Source organism: Bufo gargarizans, chromosome 8, assembly GCF_014858855.1.
Source record: "Bufo gargarizans isolate SCDJY-AF-19 chromosome 8, ASM1485885v1, whole genome shotgun sequence".
NCBI lineage: Eukaryota > Metazoa > Chordata > Amphibia > Anura > Bufonidae > Bufo > Bufo gargarizans.
The window spans coordinates 7,391,871-7,407,963 of NC_058087.1; the positions used below are offsets into that span (position 1 = coordinate 7,391,871).

The 16,093-nt window shown below is 43.7% G+C and overlaps 1 protein-coding gene across 1 annotated transcript in view; it reads right to left on the reverse strand.

Annotated features, from left to right (window-relative positions):
- ARHGAP15 (Rho GTPase activating protein 15) overlaps nucleotides 1-16,093 on the reverse strand; it is a 779,285-nt gene that overhangs the window by 636,206 nt on the left and 126,986 nt on the right. Inside the window, exon 6 of the mRNA XM_044304411.1 lies at nucleotides 10,487-10,571. Coding sequence (XP_044160346.1) covers nucleotides 10,487-10,571 — 85 coding nt within the window. The remainder of the gene's footprint in view (nucleotides 1-10,486; nucleotides 10,572-16,093) is intronic.

Genomic DNA, 16,093 nt, shown 5'->3' on the forward strand with positions numbered 1-16,093 from the left:
CATTATCAGACACAACCATGCCTGATTGTAGGTTGAATGGCGAGAGCCACAGCTTAGTCTGGTCCCTTATACCCTGCCACTGCAAATTAGTTTCAGCACGGCCTGTTGTCGCTTCCCCACTGCAGTGCTACACTGCTTCCAGCTACTGACTGATGGCTGACTAGTGCTGCAAGATGAGAATTTAGAGGTAGAAGTAGAGGAGGAGGTGGAGGAGGAGAAGGGGAGGTTGCAGCCACTAATATAGGTGGTGGCGGAAATCCTGATGGAAGTAGGGCCCGCAATCTTTGGCGTCGGTAGCACCTGTGCCATCCCAGGGTACGACTCGCTCCCAGGAAGAATAGTGGCGGTTGGGGACTAAGTACCGAGGGACGGCCATTGCCATCAGGCTGCGGAAAGCCTCAGTGTCCACAAACCTAAATGGCAACATTTCCAGGGCCAGCAAATTGGAAAGGTGCACATTTAGTGCTATGGCTCTGGGTGGGTGGCTGGGTATTTGCGCTTTCGTTCTAAAGCCTGCGGTATGGACATCTGTATGGTGCGCTGGGACACAGAAGTGGATGTGCTAGCTGATGGTGCTTGCAAAGGTCCAGGTACAGGGCAGGAGGCATCCGGGCTTGCGTCTTGGACACAGTATTGGTCAGCACGTAACACAGGGGAAGAGGACCCAGGTTGGGTCAGTGATTTCATCGTCCACCACCTCCTCTTCCTTTTCCTCACTCTGATCATCCTCCTGACTTGTTGACCTAACAACAACCTCACTTATTGACAACTGTGTGTCATCCTCATCATCATCCTTTTGAGACACTAATTGCTGTTGACTTATCGGCAAATATGTCTCATCATCATCTTCATCCACCTCATGAAACACTAATTGCCATTCCCCACCGTCATCTTCTTGTAACTCTGGATGCTCAAGAGTTTGGCATCAGTGGACACAATCTCCTCATGTCCCTCTTTAAGCGGGCTTGGCGAGAGGCCCAAATCAAGGAATGGCAATGAAAAAAGCTCATCGGAATATCCGAGTGTGGGATCACTTATTTGGCAAGACTCTCCATGTTGGGAGGAAAGAGAATCAGGGTGAGGATTCTGTTGACCAGACTCTTAGCTACTGAGACTGGACTTTGTGGAAGACAGGGTGGTGCTTAACCGACTGGAAGTGTAATCTGCTGCAATCCAACCGATCACCTGGTCGCATCTGGTCTGACTTCAAGAGTGGTGTCCTGCGCCGCCCTGCAAACTGGGACATGAAGCTAGGTATCGTGGATGAGTGTGTTTCTTGTGCTCTGGCAGCAGGAACAGTTTCACCGCGCCCAGGGCCACGGCCTCTGCTGCACCATCAGCAGCACAGCCACTTCGCCATCCCTTACTGCTAACCATATTAAATGGTATATATTCTTGCAAGTATGTCACACGTACAGTAGCACAGGTTTTGTAAGTGTATGCGCAAGTAAATTAAATTGAATGTCACAGATATTTAGCATGTGCAAACTTTATACAGGAGATGTAGCGCAGGTAATGCCACTGTGATCAGTGGCTAATAAAAAATTACAGGGAATGTCACAGATATTTGGGATGCACAAACGTTATACAGGAGATGTAGCGCAGGTAATGTCGCTGCTGTCACCAGTGGCTTATGTTATACAGAAGATGTAGCGTAGGTGTCATTGCTTTTTTTGTTGAAGTGTTGATTGCTAATTTTCGGATCGCAAATTCTCTTATTGCCGATTTTCACAGTCAAAAAATTCATGACTGGAGATCACGAATTCGCAAATTCGAATATTGTCCCTGCCGCTCATCACTGGTGCCGAGCATCGCGATGCTCGAGCCGAACTAGTGTTTGGCTGGGCATGCTCGATCAACACTAATTATCAGTCTAAAGCCTCATGCACACTATTGTGTGCAAGACATTGTACAAATCTACATCAAAAAATTGAATGAACTTCACTCCTTACCTCTTTTACTCAGGCTGGCATAAAAATACCACTCTTAGGCTTCCTTTCACATTGCATTAAACCGGCTCATTTGTACTCGACTCTACCTTGTTTTAGCATTTTTTCAGAAGGTCTAAATTGGTAATAGTGCCTGGTCCTTTTTTTAGGTTCCAAATGAGCCAAGCTGGTACTTTGAAGGTCATACTACCACACTGACTAGCAACTGCTACAAGCCCCAGAGGAACGGAGAGGAGGATGGGAGTGGTCGTGACTCTGGGTGCAACAGTTATTCACAAGAGCAATCTACACACCAATGCACCATAGGGCCAGGGCAGTGATAGGAGGGCACACCCTTTCTTCCCTCAGGGCAAACCCTGATGTTGGGGCTTCTGCAGGAGGGTAAAAGGGTAGCCTTGGTGTTATGACTGTTGTACGCATGCTGAAATCAGCAACCAGGCTAACTGTACAAAATAAACAAGTCTCTCTTTACTAAAGTGCAGAATGGTAGTTGTACCACATCCAACAATATAAACATAGTTCCAAACATTGTAAATCTTCCATGATAGCTATATATGGATATAAGCAAGATGGGGTTGTAGTATTCCTTCTCTTTATTTTATCAAAGTCTCTTTCTTCAGCATCTAAGGCTGGCAATAAGTTTAGCAAACTTGTCTTGAATCCCAAACTAAGGGAGGCAAACAATTTCAAAGTGTAGGAGGGTATATTAGCAATGTTCCTCTCACTGTAGTAAAGTCTTAAACAGCAAATACCTTACTGACTGTCTCTAGTGATTGGCCACACATATTCTGGACCTTCTGTTTTTTTTTTTTTCCGTATCTAGAGCACTGTAAAGTAGAGATGGTTTTCTCTCTGTGGATCTCTCAGAAATAGTGATTCTTTGGTATGTAGGCCAAGACAGAGTAGAGTAGGGTAGATTTGATTCCATGCAGTAAAAAACTAACTTTAGTAAATGTGGCCCAGCATCTTCAGGTCATCTAAGCTTCAGACAGTGTAAAGTTAGACTAGACAGTCTAAAAGTGCACCATGTTTATCATAGTTGCTGATGCTAGATGATACATTTTTGTCTGCCTGCCTAGTCTAAATGTATAATACCTATTCAAATTTAGAAAGCGACTAATTGAGACCACGACATTTGATAGGTTAAATGTTCATGATTGCAGTCGTCTCCAGTCACAGACACTGCCAGTGGATTTCTGCTTGCAAAATGTAGTGCCCTGGAGCAGGGGTACTTTGAAGTCTGGACATTTTTGTAGATTTCCCTGTTTCCCCTACACTCCATACTCCTTACTTTATTTCACTTTAAAGGGTTAACTTGTTTTAAATGTGTAATACTGTGTGACTGTATTTTATATGTTTGCTGTGATATATATCGTGTTCATTTGCACTGTGTTTGGACAGCACTGTGGAAAGGGTTAATGAATACTGAGAGACTGTTGGGACTTTGAATGAGAAGCTGGTCATTTTTTACAGCTACCATAAGGTTTACAGAAGAGCAAGTTTTGGAGGGAAGAAGCCAGACTTGTTTACCACCAAAACCAGACAGACTGGCCTTTTGAATTTCTGGTTTTAGCTCTGTTGTTATGTCTGAAAGCTTGTTTTCAGACAAGTCTTCAGTTTTCAAACTGCTGTGTCATTGCCATTGCTTATCATTGAATCTATAACTCTCTAGTAAGTCTATGAGAGATGAGAGTTGTAACATTATTTGTGTTGTGATTCTTCACTTCACCCCTCCCACTAGAAGGTTCTAGTTTAGCTAGAAACTGTATATAAGGAGAGCAGTACAAGTCCCTAGTGTTCTGTAGTTAGAGAATAGTGCTTAAAAGAGGAGATACTGCCAGACTATTGAGTGACCACGACCAGAAGAAGATGCTGAAATGAGCATACTCTACCACAGACCCTTGGCCTCCAGCCTTTGGCCATGGTACCAGCCTTCTGAGAGAGGGAGGGACATCTAGCTCAGGCCTTTCCTTAGCATCAAGCCCTTTTTCTCCCAGGTAGGAGACTGGAGAAGCCAGCCCTATGCTTCACCTGTATTGTTTTGCACCAGAATTCCTCCAGTGAAGAAGCACACTGGTTTACTGCAGATACTGACTCTCAGGACTTATTTACCATTGGGGTGCACCACTCCTTACCATCCTTTCTGGAGAGCAGCAACATGTAGTGATACCTTGACGGTGTCCAGGGGACCCAACACAGCATTGGGGCCACCCCAAACCCGGCCACTGCAAAAACAGAAGGCACCCCCAACTATGGCGCCGACTGGTGCTATATTTAAACACCCAACATAACTTTTTTTTTAGGAATAGGGTAAAATAGTAAATTAAGTAGTACTCATCTAGCCAGTGAATGGCTGCAGTGGTAGCATGTTGCCAATGTGATGTCATCAAAGCAGCTCAGTAACCAAAGTACCTGATCATTGACACTGGAACAGCAGGGAATTTAACAGGTGAATACTGCATCTTTTGTTATTTTATACCATTTTACCCCTTGGGTAAATTTTGCCCAATCCTGGAAATCCCTTTTAAAGAAAACCCTGGAAGCATTGTTGACTCCCAGGTATCCCAAGTCACTAAAGCTTACAAGCAGAACGTGGAAATATTTAACAAGCAAATCACTATCCAAATTCAATTCTGAACAAACAAATGATTTTGGACAGGAATACTCAATCGTGAATGAAGACTGCAGAAAGAAAACAGATAATCGGCATGGAAGGAAGCTGAGCAATATTATGTAGATTTCGCTCATGATCTCTAATGAAGCTTCTATTGTTAAATTGTCATTGTACAACAGCTAATAGATACAATGTTAGGAGTCAAGAAACAGCACATTACACACAGCGACCTCAATAAAAAAGACTCTCTAGCAATGCATGCAATGATCAAGCTTAGTTTAGTTAGGCTTAATGTTATTTTGTCTTGATTTCTGCTCGTCTGGTTACATTTACATCTCTATCACCCTGTTTGTAAAGTCTTAAGTCTAGTGTATGTTCACCTTATCAACAATTCCGGTATTGTTCTAATGCATCTAAACTAAAAAACAAAAATGAAGCAACTTTGTAAATACTCACAATAAAATACATTGCTTTTTGTACCTATGTATATTTTGATTCTACAGTCATATTCTCTACTTTTTGTGCCCTACATTTTCTTATATGCATTCAGTAGGAAGCTGCATGGATGCAGGCTCTGACTACAATGGGTTTGCTTATAGTCTGTTGCCATAGAAACTCTACAGGAAACAAAATTATATATATATATTTTTTATCATGGTGCTTTGAAAATCAAGTTATTTTAGATGCAATGAAACAATTTGTTGCAAAGGTGTGCATAGTCTTTGAAGTTTTTTTATGCCATACTATGAACAAGGTGAGTTCCGGCAGGTTGTATCATGAAGACAACTATACTCTATATGAAGTTCTGCCCTGGCCCAAAGCACAAAAATAAAGATGCCAGCCATAGAACATATCAACATTAACCAAAACCTTATTTGTATCATCTGTATGTTTTAATAACAATTTCATCCCCATTTACTGATAAATGAGATTTCTTCCAATGGAATAGATATTGGTCTACTCTACTGTCAAGTTGTAACCGGAGGTCCATAGAAACATAGTAACATAGAATGTGTCGGCAGATAAGAACCATTTGGCCCTTCTAGTCTGCCCAATATACTAAGTACTATGGATAGCCCCTGGCCCTATCTTATATGAAGGATGGCCTTATGCCTATCCCATGCATGCTTAACCTCCTCCACTGTATTTGCAGCTACCACTTCTGCAGGAAGGCTATTCAATGCATCCACTACTCTCTTAGTAAAGTAATACTTCCTGATATTACTTTTAAACCTTTGCCCCTCTAATTTAAAACTATGTCCTCTTGTAGCAGTTTTTCCTCTTTTAAATATTTTCTCCTCTTTTCCCTTGTTGATTTCCTTTATGTATTTAGCAGTTTCTCTCATATCCCCTCTGTCTTGTCTTTCTTCCAAGCTCTACATGTTAAGGTCCTTTAATCTTTCCTGGTAAGTTTTATCCTGCAATCCATGTACCAGTTTAGTAGCTCTTCTCTGAACTCTCTCCAAAGTATCAATATCCTTCTGGAGATATGGTCTCCAGTACTGAGCACAATACTCCAGATGGGGTCTCACTAGTGCTCTGTAGAGCGGCATGAGCGCCTCCCTCTGTCTACTGGTAATGCCTCTCCCTATACACCCCAGCATTCTGCTAGGTCCATATTACTTTATTTTGCTAAAGCTCACCCTATGTTAGGTAACTATTTCCATCTCCCATTTTCAAATTTGTATCCCCTAAATTTAATTTTTTATCAACAGTATTCATGTTACACTATTAAATACTGTGTTTGACCCCTATTTCACCCCTATTTTACTCCAAAGTCACACCCCTCATTGCCTGGCTTCAAATTTTGAGTAAACCATACATAATGCTTACGTCATCTATCGATACCAAGAACAGTTGAATACAATAGCTACCAGGCCACTGTACATGCCCAGAAGCTGTCCTATGCACTTCTACTGCAGAGAAGAGACGCCGCTGCACAGGGGCCACCTATAAAGGTTCCAGACACAGGGTTTACAACCATCCAGAAATTCTTGTATAGTCCATAAAAATAGGGGACTTTTGTTCTAGAGTCCGTGAAAAACATCAGATGAGCAGATCACTTTTTATTGTAATTCTCAGCAATCTAGAGCTCACAGTAAAAGCTGGTAATGTGTTCACAATTGGCACCTCACCTATAGACATGTATTACTTATAATCTTTATAGTTCATTATAGTTTTCCAATCTGTCTGTATAAACTGTTGGCTGTCCATGATTTTTGGATAAATTGTCCAGAAAAAAAAATTCTATTTAGGTTGGCAATTGGGATGAGTGAACCTTTGGAAGTTCAGGTTCGCCGGGTTCTGCCGAACTTTGGGTCAAAGTTCGAATTCGAGACCTGAAATTGACCCCAAACCCTGTTGAAGTCAATGGGGACCTGAACTTCACTTTATTATTTTCCATTGTAACATGGTAATATCGGAAAATAATAGTATTCTTAAGACCGAATGCAAAAGAATATGGCCATTTAGGGGTTAAAAAACCAATAACTCACCTCATCCACTTGATCGCACTGCAGCAGTCTCTTCTATCTTCATTCAGCAGTACCTGCCAAAGGACCTGCAATGTGCGCAATGACGTCACCACGCTCTCCCACGTGGTGTTATCTAGATATAGATAACACAAAACCCACCAATCTCACTAGGTGATATTACAACTTATCTACTTCCCCTCTCTGCAAAAGGACCTCAGAGCAAGCCTAGAAAACTGCCATAAAAGTCAACATGTTCTCTTTAGTCTATTGGTGTCTATGTGTGTCTATAGTGCCTATGACTGCTGTAAAGCATACCTCTAAATGCTGTTAACAACTGCTCAGACAAGTTAATTAACCCATAATCATGTTCATGAAACAGAATAAAAAAGGAAATAAAAACAGATTTAAAAAAAAGTTACAATATGTGTCACAGTCTGGTTTTAACTGGCATAAAAAATATAGTTGATACATTCTCTTTAAAAACTGAAAAATGTGGTCAAACTGCTATATATTAAAGGGAACCTGTCACCGGGATTTTGTGTATAGAGTTGAGGACATGGGTTGCTAGATTGCCGCTAGCACAACCACAATACCCAGTCCCCATAGCTCTGTGCGCTTTTATTGTGTAAAAAAGAACAATTTGATACATATGCAAATTAACCTGAGATGAGTCCTGTGGGTGAGATGAGTCAGGGACAGGACTCATCTCAGTTTTTTTTAACACAATAAAAGCACACAGAGCTATGGGGACTGGGTATTGCGGATGTGCTAGCGGACATTTAGCAACCCATGTCCTCAGCTCTATGCACAAAATCCCGGTGACAGGTTCCCTTTAAACATGATACCCCTTTTTAGTCTAAATTCATTTTCTTTCTTTATTCAAACCCACTATAGTTCTCCCTTAGTCTGCTATTCCACAATGGTCAGACGCGGTTTACTTGGTGTCCAGACGGATGTTCATTTCCAATGACTTTGATTCATGACAACAAGTTGTCCTCTCCCCGCTCGAGACAGTGACAAATAAAAAAAATATATATATATCACTTTCTTTTCTGCTTTGTTTTTCATATTTTCTTCATTTATTAGAAAGAGATATGTTATGACAGATACTCTTGGCAGCGAGGACTAAACTGATCTTTGTCACCTGCCAAAAGAGGAAGCGGCTTATTCTAAGTGACTCCAGCTTGAAAATCACCTTCTCGGGCAGCCATCATTCCAATAAGGTATGGCAGGTCTCATCCAGCCTTGGGTATCCTTCACAATGGGGCTCTGTCAACTGCGTTTCTGTATGTCCCTGCACTATCATCCTCTCATTGACTTGTTCTCCCTTTAATGCCACGCAGAGGTTTGTAAACTTTCACAGAATGATATCTAAGGCTATAAGAATACATGCCAGATTTGTCTCAACAACTTATCTGTCACATCTCTGAAAACGAAGATCAATGCTCTCTCCTCGGGCACAAAACATAAAAAGTACAAAGCAGGATTTGCTGTAAGTGCTTGCTCCTGAAATTGTATATGTTGCAATACATAAAAACAGTGAGGGCTATGGTTGTCTCTCTGCAGGAGTCACATACGTTGTAAAGATGTATTTAATATTTAACTTGCCTTTTGCCCTAATTACAGCATTTACGTGTCTTACTGAAAGTTAAACTGCTACTCACTTGCAGTGCCTTGAGTTGCTTCTTTTTCATGCACATTTTAAGAAATACATTTTGTGCAAATCAAAGTATTTCTATAAGATGTTACACTTTGCAAAGTCTAGACAGTAACTTTTGGTCACATAAAAGGAAACATTAGAAGATTTTGGCAAAGTTGCAACAGTTGTATCACAGCAACACTCTACTAGATGGGAAGATGTTTCAACCATATCAGGGTCCTTTGCATTTGTCAAGCATTTTTCGGCCAAAAAGAACCTTGAGGACCAATAATGGTTGTGGTAAAATCATGGTTACAGTGACACTGCCAGGATCAGAGTTATCTCTGGTCCCAGCTGTTGCAGTAGGAACAGGGCTTTGTAATATGCCCTTGCTCCTTCTACTGATCTCATGGGTGAACTGACTACTCCCAAAAGATCACCATAATGTGCAATATACGTCATTGTGCAGGAATAGACAGCTGCCCATGATGTACATTTTTGTGGAGGGTCATTAAGCAATGAATTCATCACTTCATGGTCAATGTGAGTCTGACCATTTGGACCTCTACTGATCCCAAGAACAAAGAAAACCATCTGCATAATGTATGAGCATGCTGGAAAACAATTGGTGCTACAGCCCTTTCCTTCTGAGGATCATAGGGTTCCCAGAAGTTGGGACCATGAACTCATAACTAGTTTTGAGCACGAATATTCGAATTACGAATATTTATCGCGAATATCGCAACTTCCAGAATTCGCAAATATTTCTAATATAGTGCTATATATTCGTTATATCGAATATTTGTTATTTTTCTGAAAACATGATTCCTCCCTGCTTCTTAAGCAGGGAGGAATCAAGACTTCAGATGGAAAAAAAATGATGAATATTCTAAAATACAAATATATAGCATTGTGTTCTATAGTGCTATATATTTGTTTTTGACCCACTTCACATTATGCGATTTTTACATTGCAGATCTTTTGGAATCACGAAATTAATCTTATGAGATTTTTGCAGCGCAGATTTAATCTCGAATACGAATATTTGCGAATATATCACATATTTGTGAAATATCGCTAATTCGAATATAGCCCCTGCAGCTCATCACTACTCATAACATCTTACATTCCAAGCAATTCTTTAAAGACAGCCGAGATTTTTCCAGTGGCAAATTTTTGTCCCATCTGGGAGATTTATGACATATTGATAGGACATGTATTAAAAATGACTGATAGGTTTGGGTCCCACCTCTGGGACCCAAACCTATCTCAAGAATGGGGCCTTAAAGTGATTAGAAAACAAACCACACATACCCAGTGTAATGTTTATTGACTGCCATGGTACTTCTGAAGATAGCCGAGCAGCCATGCCCAACTATTGTAGGAAGTTCCCTAGCAGCAAATCGAAAACAATCTGCGCATGTGCGGCCACCCATCATTTCATTACTGTGGTACTTCTGTGGTATTTCAGAAGTTCTATAATGGTGAATGGAGGAGTGTCACGACTTGATCTCCATTTATTTCAGGGCGTTCTTGAGACAGGATAGGCTCACAGATTTGCCATACATTTCCCAGATGGGAATACCCCTTTAAATCCACATCAATGGATGTGACATAAATCTAAGCATGGCACAGAGCAAGCGTCCTCAAACTGCGGCCCTCCAGCTGTTGTAAAACTACAACTCCCACAATGCCCTGCTGTAGGCTGATACATGTAGGCTGTTCGGGCATGCAGGGAGTTGTAGTTTTGCAACAGCTGGAGGGCTGCAGTTTGAGGATGCCTGGCATAGAGAATTCACAGTGTACTGACCAAATTTGCTGTCAGCTCTTTGGCATCCTTGTAGAATTCCAACCTCTCCTTGCAGAGCACAGCATATGTCGCAGTCCAATTTTTCCTAGAAAACATGAATAAAGTTGAGTCTTCTGAGTTTGACACATTCATTATGCTTAAAAAAAAAAAAAAAAGAAACTGGAGTTGCACAGCATACAGGAGGCAAGACTAAAGTTTTTAATATTGTCCAACATGAAAGGTTTCCAAAGGCTTCAAGGACACAAATGGCAAAGAAATTTCTGGATCTGTTCTAGATTTGGGGGTCATTTATTGTTTTAGACACCGGTCTTAATGTCCTCTATAGCCGGCACCAGGCTCTACATAATATTGGCGTATCCAGCGCCACTTCTAAATGTAAGACAGTTCCCGAGCTGTCTTACGTTTGGACCATTTTCTACGCCTAAAACAAGTGTATAAAATGATGAATGAGACGGGCCTGGCGGTCCATGCCCTTCCCCGCCCACAACACATCCACTTTTTAGACCTGGCGTGAGCGGGGAGAATTTATTTTCTTACTTTCAGACATCATTTTATGAAAAATGTACTTGTTACCACGAAGCGTGGGGAATTTCGGCTTCACAGTGATCCAATGTTTTCCTTGAATTCGGATTGAAGACCACTTTGGATACTTCTATTAGCTCAACACTAGTCTCCAGCTCTATGTTCTGATTGCATCTGGGCAAAAAATGGCCCAAGAGTCATTGAAAAGGGTTTAGGCAGAAACCCTTCTGTCCTGTGTGGGCGGCCTGGTTTGATCCTTGCTGTGGGGCTCTTACTTCTCTATGTACAGGGCTGGTTATCCATGATTAAAAAATGTGTCAGATTTATTTTCTTTAAACAGTGCCACTCTTGCGATGGGCCAAGTCTGGTAATGCAGCTCATCCAAATCAGAAGGCCATTAACATAACCCCTTTAACATTTGTGTAAACAGATACAGGGACTATGCAGGTAAATCAGGGCCATTCTTCATCTATAATGCTAAACATTTTCTATATACTGTATAGAGACAATGAAAATGACCAAGAGAAAGATGAAATGAGGGGAAGCAGAATGAAGGAGAAAATTACTGGTGTGTACAAGGAGGGAACGAAGAAAAGCGCAGACACATAGGATAATAGAATGTGACAACAGGAGGAAAGGTGAAAGCTGGTACCTAAGGGGAAATGTGTTAAGTGTATGAAAATAAAATAATCAGCAACCGTGTAGCAAGGACAAACTAGTACAGACAGATGACAACAGCGTAAATGCTCAGTAACATATACTGTGTAATCAAGTAGAATGGTGGATTTTGCCCTTTGTTTAAAGGATATGTTCATTTTTGAGCAACATCGTACAGCTCACCTATAGAAAGCCAACATGCACATAAAAAGTAACTTTGTAAATTCCTCAGATTACTTATCCTGTACTGATCTGGAGTTACATCCAATATTTTACTCCAGAGCTGCACTCACTACTCTGCTGGTGCAGTCACTGTGTACATACCATACATTACTTATCCTGTACTGATCTGGAGTTACATCCAATATTATACTCCAGAGCTGCACTCAATATTCTGCTGGTGGAGTCACTGTGTAGATACATTACATTACTTATCCTGTACTGATCCTGAGTTACATCCTGTATTATATTCCAGAGCTGCACTCACTATTCTGCTGGTGCAGTCACTGTGTACATACATTACTTATCCTGTACTGACCCTGAGTTACATCCGGTATTATACTCCAGAGCTGCACTCACTATTCTGCTGGTGCAGTCACTGTGTACATACATTACTTATCCTGTACTGATCCTGAGTTACATCCTGTATTATACTCCAGAGCTGCACTCACTATTCTGCTGGTGGGGGTCACTGTGTACATACATTGCATTACTTATCCTGTACTGATCCTGACTTCCCATAATATAAGTCCACTCTGAAATGTGCAGTTTGATCACACAGCACAATGCCACAGATGTCGCAGTGTTTGAGGGAGAGTGCAATTGGCATGCTGAATGCAGAATGTCTACCAGAGCTGTTGACCGTGCAATGAATGTTCATTTCTCTACCATAAGCCGTTTCTAAAGGCGTTTCAGAGAATATGGCAGTACATCCAACCGGCCTCACAACCATAGACCACGTGTAACCACCCCAGGGCCTCCACATCCAGCATGTTCACCTCCATGATCGTCTGAGACCAGCCACCCGGACAGCTGCAGCAACAATCAGTTTGCATAACCAAAGAATTTCTGCACAAACTGTCAGAAACCGTCTCAGGGAAGCTCATCTGCTCGTCGTCCTCATCAGGGTCTGGACCTGACTGCAGTTCGTCGTCGTAACCGACTTGAGTGGGCAAATGCTCACATTCGATGGCGTCTGGCATGTTGGAGAGGCGTTCTGTTCACGGATGAGTCCCGGTTTTCACTGTTCAGGGCAGATGGCAGACAGCATGTGTGGCTTCGTGTGGGTGAGAGGTTTGCTGATGTCAACGTTGTGGATGGAGTGGCCCATGGTGGCGGTGGGGTTATGGTATGGGCAGGCGTATGTTATGGACAACGAACACAGGTGCATTTTATTGATGGCATTTTGAATGCACAGAGATACCGTGACGGGATCCTGAGGCCATTGTTGTGCCATTCATCTACGACCATCACCTCATGTTGCAGCAGGATAATGCACGGCCCCATATTGCAAGGATCTGGACACAATTCCTGGAGGCTGAAAACATCCCAGTTCTTGCATGGCCAGCATACTCACCGGACATGTCACCCATTCAGCATGTTTGGGAAGCTCTGGATCGTCGTATATGACAGCGTGTTCCAGTTCCTGCCAATATTCTGCAACTTCGCACAGAGGAGTGGACCAACATTCCACAGGCCACAATCAACAACCTGATCAACTCTATGCAAAGGAGATGTGTTGTACCGTGTAAGGGGAAATGGTGGCCACACCAGATACTGACTGGTTTTCTGACCCCCCCCCCCCCCTTCCCCCAGTCTAAGGCACACCTGTGCAATATTCACGCTATCTAATCAGCACCTTGATATGCCACACCTGTGAGGTGGGATGGATTATCTTGGCAAAGGAGAAGTGCTCACTAACACAGATTTAGACAGATTTGTGAACAATATTTGAGATAATGGGTCTTTTGTGTATGTAGAAAATGTTTTAGATCTTTGAGTTCAGCTCATGCAAAATGGGAGCAAAATCGAAAGTGTTGCGCTTATATTTTTGTTCAGTGTATAATGGGCCATACAAAAAAACACGCTGAAAAACAGTTCCATGTAAAATGCCCTCAAAAGACAAGGGTCACAGCCTCCAACTGGAAAAGAAAAAGTTCAGTCTCCAGAAGCGTCAAAGCTTCTTTACTATAAGAACTGTGAATCTGTGGAATAGACTTCCTCAGGACGTGGTCACAGCAGGAACAGTGGACAGTTTTAAAAAGGGTTTAGAGGAATTCTTAAAAGTAAACAACATTAATGCTTATGAAAACGTGTAGAAATCTGAGTCTCACTTCCTTCTGGGATTTGCGTCCCCACTGTCATGGAACCATGAACCAGACGTACAACAAGAGATGAGTGGAAATAAGAAGGCTTTATTGAAAATAAAGCTGTAAGGCAAAAGTCCAAACGGATGGCTAAACCGAAGCAGGGTCTTGCGAAACCAGAGATCAGGAACCAGAAGGGTAGTCAGATGAAGCCAGGATCAGGAACCAACAGGGTAGTCAGACGAAGCCAGGATCAGGAATCAGCAGGGTAGTCAGACGAAGCCAGGATCAGGAACCAGAAGCAGCAGCAGTCTTAGAAGCATGTGAGCACAGGAGGACCAAGCAGGGAACTGAAGCCACAGACCTCCTATATATATGAGCTAGGCATCCAGCTCCTCCCAGTGGGAAGGAGGAGCCGCAGGGTGGGAGGCTACAAGAAAACCCAGAAACCAAGATGGCCGCCAGCACATGTCAAACGAAGGAGAACAGCAAGGAGGTAAGACCATGACAGTACCTCCCCCTCAAGGGCCCCTCCTCCGCGGAGTAAGGAACGGTTTCTGAGGGAAGCGTGCGTGGAAGGCTCGGAGCAAGGCAGGAGCATGGACATCTGCGGAGGGAACCCAGGAACGCTCCTCTGGACCATAACCACGCCAATGGACCAAAAACTGCACCCGGCCGCGGACCAGGCGTGAGTCCAGGATATTGCTCACCTCATACTCCTCACGATTGCCCACTTGGACCGGACGAGGCCGAGGAATCGAGGAAGTGAAACGATTACACACCAGTGGCTTCAAGAGGGAGACATGAAACACGTTGGAGATCCGCATGCCAGGAGGAAGCGCAAGGGCATAGGCTACCGGGTTTACCCTGCGAAGCACTCGGAAGGGACCAACAAAGCGAGGCGCCAGCTTGGGAGTGGGCACTCGAAGGTTGAGGTTGCGGGTGGACAACCATACGCGGTCTCCGACCTGGTAGGAAGGAGCGGGCGCTCGTCTGCGATCAGCCTGGAGTCTCTGGCGCTGCGCAGAGACCTCAAGGGACCTCTGGATCTGTACCCAAGAAGCACGTAGGACGGAAAGGTGATCCTCCACAGCCGGAATATCCTGGGGAGAGAATACCTCCGGTAACACGGCAGGTTGGAACCCATAATTGGCCATGAAGGGAGACGTCCCAGAGGAAGAGTTCACCGCCGTGTTCCTGGCAAACTCAGCCCAAGGCAGGAGGTCAACCCAATTGTCTTGGTGATCGGAGACATAGCAACGAAGGAATTGCTCCAAGGCCTGATTGGATCGTTCTGCGGCCCCATTGGACTGAGGGTGGTAGGCCGATGAGAAAGAGAGATGAATCCCCAACTGGGAGCAAAAGGCGCGCCAGAACCTGGACACAAACTGACTCCCCCGATCCGACACAATCTCCTTGGGCAAACCGTGCAACCGGAAGACCTCCCTGGCAAAAATCGAGGCCAACTCTTGTGCAGAGGGTAACTTCTTGAGAGGTACACAGTGGCACATTTTGGAAAACCGATCCACTATCATGAGAATGACCGTATGGCCTCGGGATGCAGGGAGGTCCACAATGAAATCCATCCCCAGGTGTGACCATGGACGCTCCCCGGTGGCTATGGGTTGCAAAAGGCCCAACGGAAGGTGCCGAGGGGACTTACTCTGGGCACAAACGGAGCATGCCGCTACATATGCGGCGATGTCGGAACGTAGAGAAGGCCACCAGAACAGACGTGAAACAGCCCAGGACAGCTGATTCTTTCCAGGATGCCCCGCGGCCTTGGAGTTATGGTAGGTTCGCAACAACCGAGTGCGCAACTCCTCAGGCACAAAACACCTGCCGTTGGGTCTCCCAGAGGGAGCACCAGATTGAGCCGCCAAAATCTGCTCACCCAGGGGAGAGGTCAGGCTGGTGCGAATGGCGGCCAGGATCTGATTCGGAGGTATGACCGAAGTCGGAATCGACTCCTCCCCGGACAGCTCGGAGTACTGCCGTGATAAGGCATCCGCTCTGATGTTCTTGGAACCGGGTAGGTAGGAGACCACGTAATTAAAACGTGACAAGAACAGAGCCCATCTGGCCTGACGTGGTGTCAATCTCTTGGCCTCAGAGAGGTAGG